The sequence below is a fragment of the Eupeodes corollae genome, chromosome 2, assembly GCF_945859685.1.
Source record: "Eupeodes corollae chromosome 2, idEupCoro1.1, whole genome shotgun sequence".
NCBI lineage: Eukaryota > Metazoa > Arthropoda > Insecta > Diptera > Syrphidae > Eupeodes > Eupeodes corollae.
In genome coordinates this window covers 73,472,718-73,487,724 of record NC_079148.1, presented here as the reverse complement: position 1 = coordinate 73,487,724, position 15,007 = coordinate 73,472,718, and the positions used below count along the sequence as shown (strand labels likewise).

The following is a 15,007-nucleotide window of genomic DNA, read 5'->3' as shown; positions in this document are numbered from 1 at the left end:
TTTTCGACTCAAATATCTTTACAAAAATTGTAGATATTGGCTTTGAACTGCTTTTATCTTTCAAAAAATATTGTTGTTAACATATAGTAAAATTTTGAAAAAAATCGAATTGATAGTTTTTGTACAAAAAATTAAATACCTAAAAAAAAATTTAACAAAAGTTGGTAAAAATTGATTTTCGACTCAAATATCTTTTCAAAACTATACAATATTGGCTTCAAACTAATTTTATTTTACAGAAAATATTGTTTTCGATATTCAGTGATTTCTATACATAAAAATTCAACAGTCCGTTTTTCATAAAAAGTAAAATCTATAAAAAATAGCAAATTTGGTAAAATTGATACGTGTACATATAGACAAACTTTTAAGCAAGACAAATCGACAGACGGGATGGGAAGTTATCAGTGTGGGTCGCATCCCAGCCTGTTTTTTTTTTTTAATTTGATATGACTTGTAGTCAAATTCTTTAAGCAACTACGTTTAAGTTAGAAAACATTTGTATGTGAAAAAGAAAAGAGCCGTTTTATGATTTTTCCGGCAATTATTGCAATTTTTCTCGCCGTAAACTTCAACGAACATTTTAAAAAAAGAATTGGACAAATTGGTACAGGCGTTGTGCGATTCATTTTTATATATAAGAAGATAAATAATAAATTTTAAAATACAAGGAGGGTCATATTCATATTCAAGAGAATTAAAACGAAAACTAAAATACTCTCCCAGGGGGTGTCCTGACCCCTACAACCCCCCCTGCATACGCCATTGACTGTCAGGCCTTATTTGAAGATGAGTGTTTAAATACTCTATAGTATTTATATTATTGTAGAAGTATAGGTACTTCATAGTAAGAGCGAACAAATAAACAAGAAGAAGAATAAGAAATAAATTGATTATGACAATGACAGTGACACAACGAAGAGAACATAACGAAATGCAACTCAGTCCGCTTCGAACTTCGAAGTCGTTTCGCTGAAAGAACACGGGTACAACTTTTTTCCGTCCGATATCGGATCCGGCTAATAAAATTAAAAACACACCAAAGAAGAATTCAACAAAACAAAAAACAACAACAAAATAAAAGACAATTGAACCTTAGTCCACATCCACATCGAGACCCAGACTCCAGGGAGAAAACACATTTTTCGTTTCGGATTAATTTTCTCAAAAAGGTGAGTAAGTCATCTCTTAGCATCAACATCAACGTCACTTTTCGTCCAAACTTTAACAATTGTTTTGGCCTGCTTTTCATTTGTTTATTGCTGTAATGTGTATGAAAAAGAAATATTTAACAAAAAGAAAACAAAAAAATAAACAACAAAAAGTTATTCAACAATCACTCATCTAGGAGTGAAACTTATTCGTGCCCTGTGTTCAAGAATATTCCCCTTCCTATCCTTACCCATCCCATCCCATTCCAACGTATCCAATCCGACGAACGAAAAACCAACTCAACCTGGCCGAAACAGTCTTAAGAAAAGTTTCTTATTTTGTGTGTTCCATCTTCTGGGCTGTTGTATAGCATAGTTACTTGTACTGTAAGTGTACGTCTTGTAAGCGATGCGATGGTTGCCCGAAGGGGGCTATATAAGGGGTTAAAATTGTTGTTGTTGTTGTTGTGGGACGACTGGTGAGCCGGTGGTCATGGCTATCAAAAAAGAACCCAACTAAAAAGAACAAAGTTTTGGCTCTTCAGTCTTATAAGTTTTTTGTAGATATAACTATACGAGTGAGAAACCGAAACGACCAACACCGACTACCGGCCATTCTGGCGAAGATCGAGGAGGCCGACTATGACTACGACTACAACTAAGACGATGACCATGACGATGACGAAACTTCTGAAATTCAAGAAAGGCTCTGGTGAATGTGTTGCCTTGGTTCCCTTTGGCAAATGGCAAACTGCAGTGAATGGTCAATTATTGGCCAACACACAAACATAAGTCAAGTTACTGGAAATTCATGTTCTTAATAGTTTAAGTACTTCTGAAGTAGAAAAATGTTCGTATAAGGGGGAGTGATGTGGTGGGGGGTTATGGTGCAGGGCTGTGAGTTTCTTTAGACTAGTTAAGGGCTTTTCTATTTCTATACTTGTCTGTTAGTGGCTGTGTGTGCAGGTTTAGATATTTCCTGGATCTTGGATTTATAAACCTTTGTTTATACAGCAAAAGTAAATAAAGACCAGGCAAATAACTTCCGAGTAAGATGTTAAAGTTTAGAAGTCAAAATGCAGCGTTTTAACTACATACAAAAAATATGGTATGTTGAATTAAAGTTATATCGTACAACTTTTGTTTTTTTTTTTAGGTGGTGAATATTTGAATAATTAAAAGCATATTTTTTTATAGATACAGAGCAGAGCCACATACGTCTTTTGTATATGTTTTTAAGTTAAAATATGTATAAATGAAGCTTTCTACGTGCTCTGCTTTTGTTTTTGAATATTTGAATAACCATTTAGAACCTTTAAAATTGTGTGTTTTCGTAAGGAGGGATTACCAGTATATATTTGATATTCATTGCTGAATTGAAGTTCTCGAACGCAACATAACCGATTTTGACAGAAAGGTCTCATGTACATTCATGAAGTAGACGTGAAAAGAGTTCATATACTTAACTCATATATTACCTGTGTTTTGTTGGAAAATCAACCAAAAGTTTAGAAGGATTTTAAACGAATAACAAAACCAATATCCGTAGTATGAATACTACCGATTAAAGTTAAAGTAGAATCTTACTACGGATGGGTTTTTGACATTTATACGAGTCTCGAATGGATCTTATATGATTTCGTTCTCAAATGTTGGTACGATTGATATTGCATTTGTATCTCAATGGCTGTGTTCGTTGAGTAGTTGTGCATTTGGAATCATGTGTTTTCCATTGAAAAATAAAATCAATTTGTAACTATTGATGTTATTTACTTTCGTTAATAAAAATGGATTAACTGGGCTTATTTTGCAAAAGAAAAAAAGAAAAAGAGGCTGGGATGCGATCCACACTGATAACTTCCCATCCCGTCTGTCGATTTGTCTTGCTTAAAAGTTTGTCTCTATGTACTTGTATCAATTTTTACCAAATTTGAGTACTATTTTTTGTAGATTTTAATTTTTATGAAAAAACGGACTGTTGGATTTTTATATAAAAATTACTGAATATTGAAAACAATATTTTCTGTGAAATAAAATAAGTTTGAAGCCAATAATTTTAATTTTTGAAAAGCTGTTTGAACCGAAAGTAAATTTTTAACAGAGTTTTATTTTTTGTAAAAAAAACTGCCAATTCGATTTTTTTCAACATTTTACCGAATGTTGAAAACAATATTTCTTTTAAGACAAAGTTAGTTTGAAGCCAATATTTAAAATTTTTGAAGAGATATTTGAGTCGAAAATCAATTTTTACGAACTTTTGTTAATTTTTTTTTCGGTTTTTAATTTTTTGTACAAAAACTGTCAAATCGATTTTTTTCAAACTTTAACTGAATGTTGACAACAAGATGTTTTGAAAGATAGAAGTAAATTAAAGCCAATATCTCAAAGTTTTGAAAAGATATTTGAGTTGAAAATCAATTTTTACCAACTTTTATAAATTTTTTCTAGGTTTTTATTTTTTGTAAAAAAAAACTGTCTATTAGATTTTTCTCAAAATTTGTCCTAATGTTGAAAACATTATTTCTTATAAGAAAAAATTAGTTAAAACCTATTATTTCAAAGCTTTTAAAAGATATTTGAGTCGAAAATCATTTTTTACGAACTTTTGTTAATTTTTTTTTCGGTTTTTAATTTTTTGTAAAAAAACTGTCAATTCAATTTTTTTCAAACTTTAACTGAATGTTGACAACAAGATGTTTTGAAATATAGAAGTAAATCAAAGCCAATATCTCAAAGTTTTGAAAAGATATTTGAGTCGAAAATCAATTTTTACCAACTTTTATACATTTTTTTTTAGGTTTTTATTTTTTGTAAAAAAAACTGTCAATTAGATTTTTCTCAAAATTTTATCAGATGTCAAAAACATTGTTCGTCGTTGCACAAAACTGTTTTAGAGATGAAATCATATTTCAGTCGTAAAATTTTGGAGGTTAAAAATTTTTTTTTTTAGTTTTTTTGATTTATAAAAAAAACCGTTATATTGATTTTTTTCAAAGAATATACCTGTTTTGTATCACGTTACAATATATTATATAAAATTTAATTCAAGTCTCTAGCGTTTTTGGTTCGTAAGATATTTAGGGTTAACCAAAATTTTCACCTTTTTTTCAAACTGCTATGGTAAAAAAACCACCCACGCAATTTTCTTGAGAGCACTTTCTGCATCTTTCTGCCTTATAACAAAATTTATTTGAAGTCGATATCTCTACTGGTTCTTGAGCTATGGACGACGAAAAAAACGTCGCGAACGTACGGACGTACGGACGTACAAACGACTTACACACGCACGCACAGACATCTTTCTAAAAATCTTTTATTTCGACTCTAGGGACCTTGAAACGTCGAGAAATGTCAAAATTTTCAATTTGACAAATCGGACCCATTACAATAACTTCCTATGGGAAGTTAAAAATGATAATTAAGTTTTGCTATGTTTCCACCAAAGTTTTACCTCAGTTTAGATTAAATAAATCTTTTTGGTGTTTCCACGGAACAAGAAGACTTAAAAATGATTAAGTTTGGCAGCACTTTCTAAAATGCAACTGATATTTCGATATTTCTTATGAAGTGCAAGTGAGATAGTTTGATTCGTGTTAAACAATGAAGAACTGAATAGTTCTGCACCTTATTAGAATATGCTACCAACTCCATGTGCAATTTTGTTTTAGTTTGATTAAAATAAAACTATAGTTTTTTGCAAATAAACAGACCATAATGCATTATCTGTAAAACCAACTCCTCCACACAGGTTTTTCTTCACAAATTTTGACTTGACTCCGATCAAACTCATTTCAACTCTATTCAGGTATATAAAGAATTGAGTCGAGCTGTACAAACTCGCTTCAACACCACATGTTAATGTAGTAGTCTACGAACAAACCCTCTTTTTAAAGTTTAAAAAGCTGCAATTGTTTTGTTGAACTTTTTTTTATAGAATATCAATTTCCAGATGTTTTCTTACCATTTCTTCTTGAAAATTATCCATTTTATTAGTTTTAGTTAGTTTCTTTGGTAAGTTAATTTAAACTTTTGATTTTCACAAAACTTCCTTATAAATGTGTGTTTTTTGTTATAATCATTCTGACAGATGTTCTTTCAGTTCTACCAATTTTAAAATACAAAAATTTGGCTACTGCCGATGAGTTTTTTTGTGAGTTTTTTTGTGAGTTTTCTACTGTACTGTTTATGGAATGCCAAAAAAACAAGGGTATTTTATAAAATGTATTTATCAATATATTTTGGCATCCATTCGTTTTAAAACTCATACAGAATGGTTTCTACATTAGAACTTTAATATAAAATCGTACATTTATAAATAGATTCTTTTGTGGAGTTTTAGCCATTTAAGTGAGTGATTTCTATTTCGGTCAGAATGGGCAAAAGGAATGTGTGCTGAGATTGTTATTGAATTTTAACATTTTACTCAGCTTGTTAATGGGCCTAATCAAATATCACGTTAACGTCAGAGCAGAAAATACCCTTGACTTGTTTCTCACTTCTGACCCTGATAAATACACATCATAACATTGTGTTATATCTGCTAATAAAGACCTAAAAAGATGCAGTACAAATCCAGTTATAGAAAGACCTAAAAAGAAGACCAGAAAGCCAACTGCGACTGTCTTAATAATTTTTTCAGGAAGTTTAACTGGCCACTAAGCTTCCTTGGGAGTGATGTATACTAAAGTCAAACGTAAAAGCATGAGGAATTCTTCCTCATTTCACTTATAACGTTTGTTTCTTGTTTACAGTCAAACTCCTTTAGTTTGCTCTATTGAGAAAGCTAACTTGTTTGCAAGGCGGTCGCAGAAAATTTCACCTTACCTAATAGAATCATGTCAGTTCTTGGGCTTGCTAATAATTCTATGTGACCAATTTTGTTCGTATTATTATTGTAGCGGGAGTACTAATAAATCTCAAGATTCATTAGCCCGCTGGTATATGGATGGTATCTCCACTATTGAAGAAGTGTTCTTACATGCAAGCGAAACCACTGTGAAAACTTTTCCACCTATCCCATTCTTTTGGGCTGGCTTTGAGTAAATCTTAAAAATGGAAACGATGATTAAAAATGAGCTTAGCAAATATCTTAAAGAACAAAAGCTCATGATTTATATCATCGATAAGTGGAACAAATCCTTAAATTGTTCTGGAGAAAGTAAGATAATTGCACTTGATATTTCGAAGGCATGTGGTTTCTCATCAAAAAATGCATGCTTTTAGGCTAGGTTAGGTTAAAGTGGCTGTCCAAGATAGAAACGGACACACTTGTGCCAGTTTAATGGCCCATTGTGATACCACATGAATCTTGAGGCTTTCTCCTAAGTTTAATGGAACCAATTTGAGTCCCTTACGAAACGTGAGAGGCTGATAATGCTGATATGATTTAGTTCGTTTAGATCGTTAAAGAAGAATTCTCCTAGGTAATTCTTGCGTTTTTGAGCTAGAACAGGGCATGTACAGAGAAGGTGAAGAACTGTTTCCTCCTCTTTCTCGTCCATACAGCATCTGCAAAAGTCATTTGAAAATAGCTTAGTCAGGAGGCGTGCTTTCCTATTAGACAGTGTTACATTACATTACATTTCACACTACTCATCACATAAATCTACTGAGTAGAGAACACAACACCTTGAGCGACTAGGCTATGTAAGGTGATGACAACACAAGACAATAATCTAAGACAGAAGGACAGAAAGAAAAAACACATGGCAACAGCACGCGGTCGATTTCGAAACGGTCCCCCATTTGCCTATTAAACACGCTCACTGATGCTTAATTTCAGTGATCGATATGAACCGAAGCTTTTTCAGTGACTAGGTCGTTGCCTGGTTAAAACACCCATTATCGAGCTTATATACGATCTGCTTAGAGATAGCAAGTACCTTGAACGTTTTAAATCTAGTGTTGGCCAGAGGTTTTTTGTGACTTGACACGTGGTGATGTTGTTCCACCTTGTGCCTGCCCTCCTCACATCGTCTTGCATTAGCATAGTTTACAAGTAGCGATTGGTATGCCAGTATGTGCCAAACGTGGTAGAATGATGATGATGTACCGTTCCTGGCGAGTTCATCTGCCTCACAGTAAAATAGAATGTCTCTATGGCCCGGCACCCAGCAAAAGTGAATATTAAACTGTTGTACATTTTCTCCATTAGATATGATCGACAGTTATGGACTTTTAGAGAGTTTGTAGAGACAGAGTCCAGTGATCTGATAGCATCCTGATCATCTGAGAAAATACTGATATTAGATGTTGATATCACGTTTTCTTTAAGCCAGGACAACACTTCTCGCCAAAAGTTCCGCCTAGAACACACTAAAATGATTGGAAAGGCGGAATAAGAGACTAAATATCAGTCGATCAGAGTACACACCTCAACCAACCCCTTCTTTTGTTTTTGAACCATCTGTATAAAAATTTATTGACCCATCTTGCAGGAATGTCCTTTCCTCCCAGAAAGATCTAGGATGTATAGAAAGCTCGAAATTTCTGTCGAATTGCATTTGGGGGATGGTGTAGTCTGTGCACTTTGGAATTAATTCTTAACACCTTTGAATTACGGAGTGACCAATTTTGTTGTTAGTCCACTGCGATTAAGCTTTGAGGCGAATAGAAGAGCTTGCAACTATTTGTTTGGTAAAAATGTCAAGAGATGTTAGCTAGAGTAAGGTGTCCAGTGTTGCAGATGGGGTCGTATGAAGCGATCCGCTTATACATGAGCTAGCTGTACATAGGACGTTTTTGGTATCGACTTATTTCTTCTTCGTTTGACAAGAACTTTTCTTTTGATTCAATTTTGAAACCAAAAATATAAACGCTGGTGTTCCACCCGGCTCTGTTTTGTCTCCGACACTTTTTCTTATTTTTACTAACTATCTCTTGTCTGCAACTTCTATTCCAATAAATTGCTTAGCTGACAATAGTGACGAAAGCTTTTTATATTCGTTTCGATGTGGAAATGTAAGGACAAAATATGATAAGCCCATCATTAAATTCCAATCTAAACTGCACTTCATTGTGGGAACTACTAAACCGTGTGAAATTTAATGCTACGAAAACCTAATGCTATCGTTAAAGCGAAATATATCAAAGGGACTACAATCTTGGTATTCTTGGTTTGTGTATTCCCAACCACCTCTTGTAAAACAATCACCTACGAGATGTCGCCAAAAATGCGGCATGATGTTTGAGTTTTAGAAGCTGATGCAAGAAGTTTGTCTTCCCCTCGGATCTGCGTAATATCTAAAAGACTAATATATAATCAAAAATTGAATATAACTCTCACATAACTCTCAACTCTAGGCTAGTGATCCTGAAACTTACTTAAGCCTTTTGGATAGTATTCATCATTGGTTCAACTCCATCGTTAAATTTCTTGTCTCGACCTTTTTCATCGCTATATTAACGATTAATGCTTTCGAGAAATAGCCAGCTCACTCCTTAATTTAAACAGTCAACCGTAATACTCGAGCTTCTAGGATTGCTCATCAGTATACTCGCGATAACAACTTCAGTCCTACTGTCAAGTACGGAGATTCGTTCTTTAGCCATACCTTACGAATGTAGAATGCCTAAACACACTCTGTCTTTCCCAGTCATTGCAATATTGAGGAATTTAAAATGTGCACCGACATCTACATTTAAACCCGCTCCCTCTTTCCTATAGTGCTCACACTATATCTCTGCATGCTAAGGGCAGTAATATCCCCTTGAATGCGCGCTTATTATAAAAGAAGGTTCTTTAATTAAAATTGATATAGACGAACTTTCAATTTACATTATAAACAAAATAAAAACACTCATCAAAATCCCATATAACCAAATTAAATATTAACTGCTGTTCAACCGCTCTACCTACTGCAAAAACGATACTTACGTAACAAAATATCCAAAAAAATATAGCAAATAAGTAAACCTGAGTACTTGAGGGTTTATGAGTAAATAGTAATTCATAATAGCTCACTTGATGAATTTTAACATCAAGTAATTGCGATCCAGCCACAAACTTCGCTTACATAATAATAACAAAAAATAATAAAAATTACTATAAGAAACCATTCAAATTTATTAAGTTTTGTAGGAAAAAAGTCTTAAGCTCTTTATTTACATTTCATCTTTCGTAGTTAATATAAACAACGATCCGCATACTCATAAATAATCTAACAACTAAATAACTTATAGTCCACTTCATAATTCCCGATAAAACTTTCGAAGTGCAAAAGTTAAATAAGACATAAATTATCATCTAGCTCAAGTTGTTTTTCGTACAATAATAATATTATAGCTATCGTGAAAAATCTATTGTTATCAATTTTAGCGAAAATACATAAGTTCCTACACCACACAGAATGTTTTCAAAACCACTTGTCTTCTCCACTTCAATATCTGGGAATTGTCTTCCTCAAGATAGTAACATAAACGATAACTTTATCCACTTTCTTTCAAGTTGAAATATGAATTAATTTTGCAAGTTATTTAAGCAAATGAAGAGACCTTCACATCCTATGCTTGTATAACATCTTAACGTACATAATATTTAACTAAGTATAATAAATTATTGAAAAGCGCGACAAGAGTCACAATGGTTTTGGCTTTAGAATTCTGCTATTCCAACAACTAACCTATATGCATTATGCTTCTGTGCTGTGTTGCACTTGCATCAAACTCAGTATTGTACTATGCACTCGTATACAGTTAGAATTTTCTTCTTATCAACATTCAAAATAAATCCTGACTTCCGCGTACACGTCGTAATTCAAAATTAGCATAATAACATTACACGACACTCACACTTCCAGGAAAGGGTCCTTTTTTGCATCCTAGTCGCGTCTTCTAAGGAAGGCCCGGTGCAGAGCGCCATTGCTGCAGCAACGAGTGGTGGGTGTTTGTTGTTGTGTTGCAATGACGATGAGAGTATAACTTTCTAATTGTCAGCAAAACATTCTTTCACACTTGTGCTTCTTGGGTATGCTTTTTGCATGCTGATGTCTTTATATTTTTATTAAGTGTTGCCATTGGCGTTGTTTGTGTTTATTTTCTTAAAGAATGTAAGAAAATCACCAAAAACTAAAATTAGGTAGTCAATAAAAAACTTAGAGTAAAAGCTTTGAATTGGCAGGAAATATGCGTAGAAGTTATATGTTTCTAGTTTTTGGTTTTCATTTATTGTTACAGGCATAACTTAACATAAGCCTGATAGTTTTTTGTCAAAGCCGATATAAAATAAGACATCACGAATTTAAACTCTTAAAGAAAGACTGTGGTGTGACCCATGCTGATATCCGTTCCCGTCTGTCGATTACTCTAAAACATTAACAAAATATTATTAGTAACATTATTTTGTCCGAGATACAAAATTTGAAGTCAATATCTTTCGAAAAAATAAATTTTCATATCAGTTTTCTGTTGTTTTTATAAGTTTTGGTGTTTCGTAAAAAAGTTGTGCATATAATATTTATAAGGAACTAAATAAAAGTTGGCAACAATATTTATAAGCTGATAAAATTAAATTGATTTCAATATCTGATTCTGTAACGAGATTTTTAATCGAAAAGCAACTTTTATCAATTTTACCACTATTTCTTTTTTAATATTTCATTTTTGTGAAGGGTTTTTCAATAAATGGGTGTAGAGGTTGAAATGGAATCAGAACAAGCTGTGTGTGAGGTTTCAACTACATTATTTTTTTTTATTTAAAAGGCGCTTGTATGTCATTAGTGTGGAATATGACATCATTCAAATGCTCGGATCCGAGTGGTCCAATTTTCAATGACTCTTCCGGATAGATCCTCTTGATTTTGAGCGACGGCATGTGTTATGTTCACCTTTAAGGCATAGGTTGATTGTGGTTAGTTTGCATATCCTTGCGACTTAAAGAAACCCCGCAGGAAAATGTCTAGCGGGGTCAAATCCTATGAACTTGGTGGCGTTTGTTGTTCGGCACGTAGTGCCGTCCTGCTGAAACCACATGTCGTCCAGGTCCATATAGTTCAATTTGGGCCAAAAGAAATTAGTTATCATCGCTATGTAGCGCCCGCTGTTGACCTAGTGACCGCCTCAATAAAATCGTTTTTAAAAAAGCACGGACCAATTACGCTGCCGGCCCCAAATCCGCATCAAACGGTAATTTTTTGTGGATCTATTATCACCTGGTGAGCCTCGCGTGGATTGTTGGCATCCCATATACGAAAATCTTGCTTGTTAACTAAGCTATTCATCCAAGAATGCGCCTCGTCACTAAAGATGATTTTCAGCCAAAATTGGGGTCGTCTTCCAAACGATTCGAAGCCCATTCAGCGAACAAACGGCGTTGTCTATGGTCATAAACTTAGAGCTCCTGGGGTCAGTTGGATCTTGTACTGGTGGAACCCCAAGTCGCGACTCAATATTTACCAAGTTGAAGTCTGCGTAGGGCCGAGTTCTTGTGCACCCGAGATTGCCTTGGATATTGCTGTACACTTTCACGGACCGCGGCAATGTTCTTGGCCGATTTTGCATTCCTTGAACGTGCGGGTGTTGGCTGATTTTTACTGAACCGTTTATCTTAAGTTTGGCCACCAAACGTTAAAGAGTCGACACCACATCTACCGTAAAATGAGCGCAATCCACACAGCGTTTGCGTTAACGAACTATCATTTTGATAATAAAGTTTTATCATTTGAACGTTCTTTTCAATCGTGTTACAATCATGTAATAAACAAAAAATTTGACAGATCTCAAAAAAAGAAAATGGTCGCCACGGGGCACCAATATCTTCCGCCACCAATTGTAAAACCATTTAGATATCTCTACAGGTTCTTAAGACATGGACGACAAAAAAGCTTAACAAAAGTACGGACGTCTGAACGTACTAGGTTACATATACAAAGCACCCTCTGACATATATTTAAACATTTTTTTTATTTAGAATCTATGGAGTTTGAAACGTCGAGAAATGTCAAGAAGTTCAATTGGACAAATAAGACCGATTACAATATCTTCCTACGTGATATTAATAATATTTAATTATGTTTAACTTGCCATAGGAAGTTATTGTAATGGGTCCGATTTGTTAAATTGAAAATTTTGAAATTTCTCGACGTTTCAAGGTCCCTAGAGTCGAAATAAAGATGTCGGTGCGTGCGTGTGTACGACTGTACGTACGTTCGCGACGTTTTTTTCGTCGTCTATAGCTCAAGAACCAGAAGAGATTAGATTTAAAATAAATTTTGTTATACAGATAAGAAGGCAGAAAGATGCAGAAAGGGCTCTCAAAAAACTTGCGTTGGTGGTTTTTTTACCTTAGCAGTTTGAAAAAAAGGTGAACATTTTGGTTAACCCTAAATAACTTACGAACCAAAAACGCTAAAAACTTGAATAACATTTTATAAAATATATTGTAACGTGATATCAAAGAAGTATATTTTTTTTAAAAAATCCATTTAACTGTTTTTTTATAAATCAAAAAAACTAAAAACAAATTTGTCACCTCCAAAATTTTACGACTTAAATACGATTTCAACCTTTTACCTACCTACCAAAATTTCATCTCCAAAACAAATTTTATTTGAAGTCGATATCTCAACTAGTTCTTGAGATATGGACTACAAAAATGGTATGAGATCCGTTAAGACAGCGAATTGTAGACGATTTTAATTCGGGAATTTCACAAAAAAACATTTCAAACAAATTTAATGTAAATAAATCGTCGGTCTCACGAATAATAAGCCGTTATCTCAAAACAAAAGAAGTGTCTGTTGTGCATCGCGGTGGTCGACCACGTAAAACAAGTCTTCGAACGGATGCTATGCTCATAAGAAAAGTCAAAAAAGATCCCTTCATATCTGCGTCAAAATTGGTACAGGAGTTCCAATTAAATGTAAGCACTAGAACGGTATCTCGTCGGTTGGCGGTTGCTGATTTGAGCTGTTATCGGCCTTCTAAGAAACATTTAATTTCGTTCCGAAACCAAAAAAAAGAATGCAGTTTGCTAAGGAACATCTTTCTTGGGACAAGCAGAAATGGAGTCGAGTTCTTTTTAGTGACGAATCCAAATTTAATGTAATGGGAAGTGACCGAATATCTTACGTAAGAAGATGGGAAATGCCATTGCGTTGGGTCTTCCAGCAGGACAACGACCCAAAGCACACGTCGAGACTGGTTCAAATCTGGCTTAATGATCATGACATCGCTGTTATGAATTGGCCACCACAGTCACCAGACTTAAACCCGATTGAAAACCTTTGGGAAATCGTTAAACGGAAAATTAATCGGGAAAATGTTAGAAATGCAGACGATTTTTTCAAAAGAGTACAAACGGCTTGGAATGAAGTTCCACCAAACATCATTCAAGATTTAATTGAATCCATGCCAAGAAGATGCAAGGCAGTTGCCAAAAACAAAGGATCCGCTACAAAACATTGATTACTTTATAATGTTTATATCTTTCCATTTGAAGTTGCAATTGTTTTGTCGCGTGCTAATTTGAAGTTACTTGATAAAAATAAACGTTAAGTTACTAAAAGTTTTTTTTTGTGTTATATATTATAACTTTGAATCTTTGAATACACAGTATTGATAATATATCACGATTGTATTAATTCTGAATAAAATTTTAATTTTTTTTAAGAAAATGCTTACTTTCATTTTTAGTTGCAAATGTTTTGTCCGATACTGTATGTTCAAATATTCTATTTGACATATCGGACTGATTATAATAACTTCTTATAGAAAAGCAAAAACATTCATTCTCTTTGCCAGTAAACTATATCTAGAAACACTATTTTCAATATTTTAAATTAATTAAAGTAATTTTAATAATAAATACAAAATTACCAGAGTTTCGTTCGTTTCCCTGTTGCACAAATACTTTCAAGAATTTAGATTGTGCTTTCTTACTACTTCGGCAACACTGTTTCGTAAATAGAACATATTTCTTCATTTTACTATAATAGTGTTTATTATTTGTATGTATACTGTATAGCAAAAATAATTGAAGTGCATCATGTACTCATGCAGATAAATTGAAAAACTTGAAAATAATCTCAGATCTATCTCTGATGTGCTTTTGGTTTTATTTTCTAGTTTTAGCTACTCAGGATTTAGGATTTTCCTATAAGGACAAAACAAAATCAAAATCAACCTCTGTTACTGGATAAAGCATACACATACAAGAAGCTGCATTATGTCTGATCTCACCACAAAGCTACCATCATTCGAAGAAATACTAAGTATTGCCAAAGAAACGTACAACTCGAGTTTTGGCAAGGCTCCGGAGATCTCCTGCTGTGCACCAGGACGTGTTAATTTGATTGGCGAACATGTTGATTATAACGATGGATTCGTTTTGCCTATGGTAAGTTATATTTTATTCATATGTATGTTCCGGGAATTTCTTGTGTTACGTGTGTGTGTATTTGATGGTTGGGGATTTTAGAATAACCAAAAATGTGCAGAAACAGTGAAAACTTTTGATTGCATTGTTTTGAAGAAAACTAAGAGAATTTCTACTTTTGAACTTATTTTAACTCTACACATGGGCATTGGGCAATGGACAGAGAGTGATTCCAATTTCGTTCGATATATTTTTAAAAACAAATGTAGACACAATTAAGGGTGCATGCCAAAGCTTTAGTTTTTACTATCAATTTAAAAAATTATTCAGTAAATTTGATTCAGCGATTTGCAGTTTTGAACGAAGTAAATCATAAACTAGTATAGGTACTTAGTTTGTGGAAACTTGAAGTTTCTGTCAGTGAAATACATAAAACGCTATAAACTAGAAGGTTAATTGGGTTTTGATATTTGAACTTTATTCATTTGGACGCTATTATATTTTTAAATTGAGTAAAATTATTTTAGTTCGAATGAAACATTGG

At 33.5% G+C, this 15,007-nt stretch overlaps 1 protein-coding gene across 1 annotated transcript in view; it reads left to right on the top strand.

The window, feature by feature from the left end:
• Positions 1-914: 914 nt before the first annotated feature.
• Positions 915-15,007, top strand: part of LOC129947557 (galactokinase-like) — a 79,469-nt gene continuing 65,376 nt past the window's right edge. The window contains exons 1-2 of the mRNA XM_056058159.1: positions 915-1,172; positions 14,214-14,484. Coding sequence (XP_055914134.1) covers positions 14,314-14,484 — 171 coding nt within the window. The 5' untranslated portion in view covers positions 915-1,172; positions 14,214-14,313. The remainder of the gene's footprint in view (positions 1,173-14,213; positions 14,485-15,007) is intronic.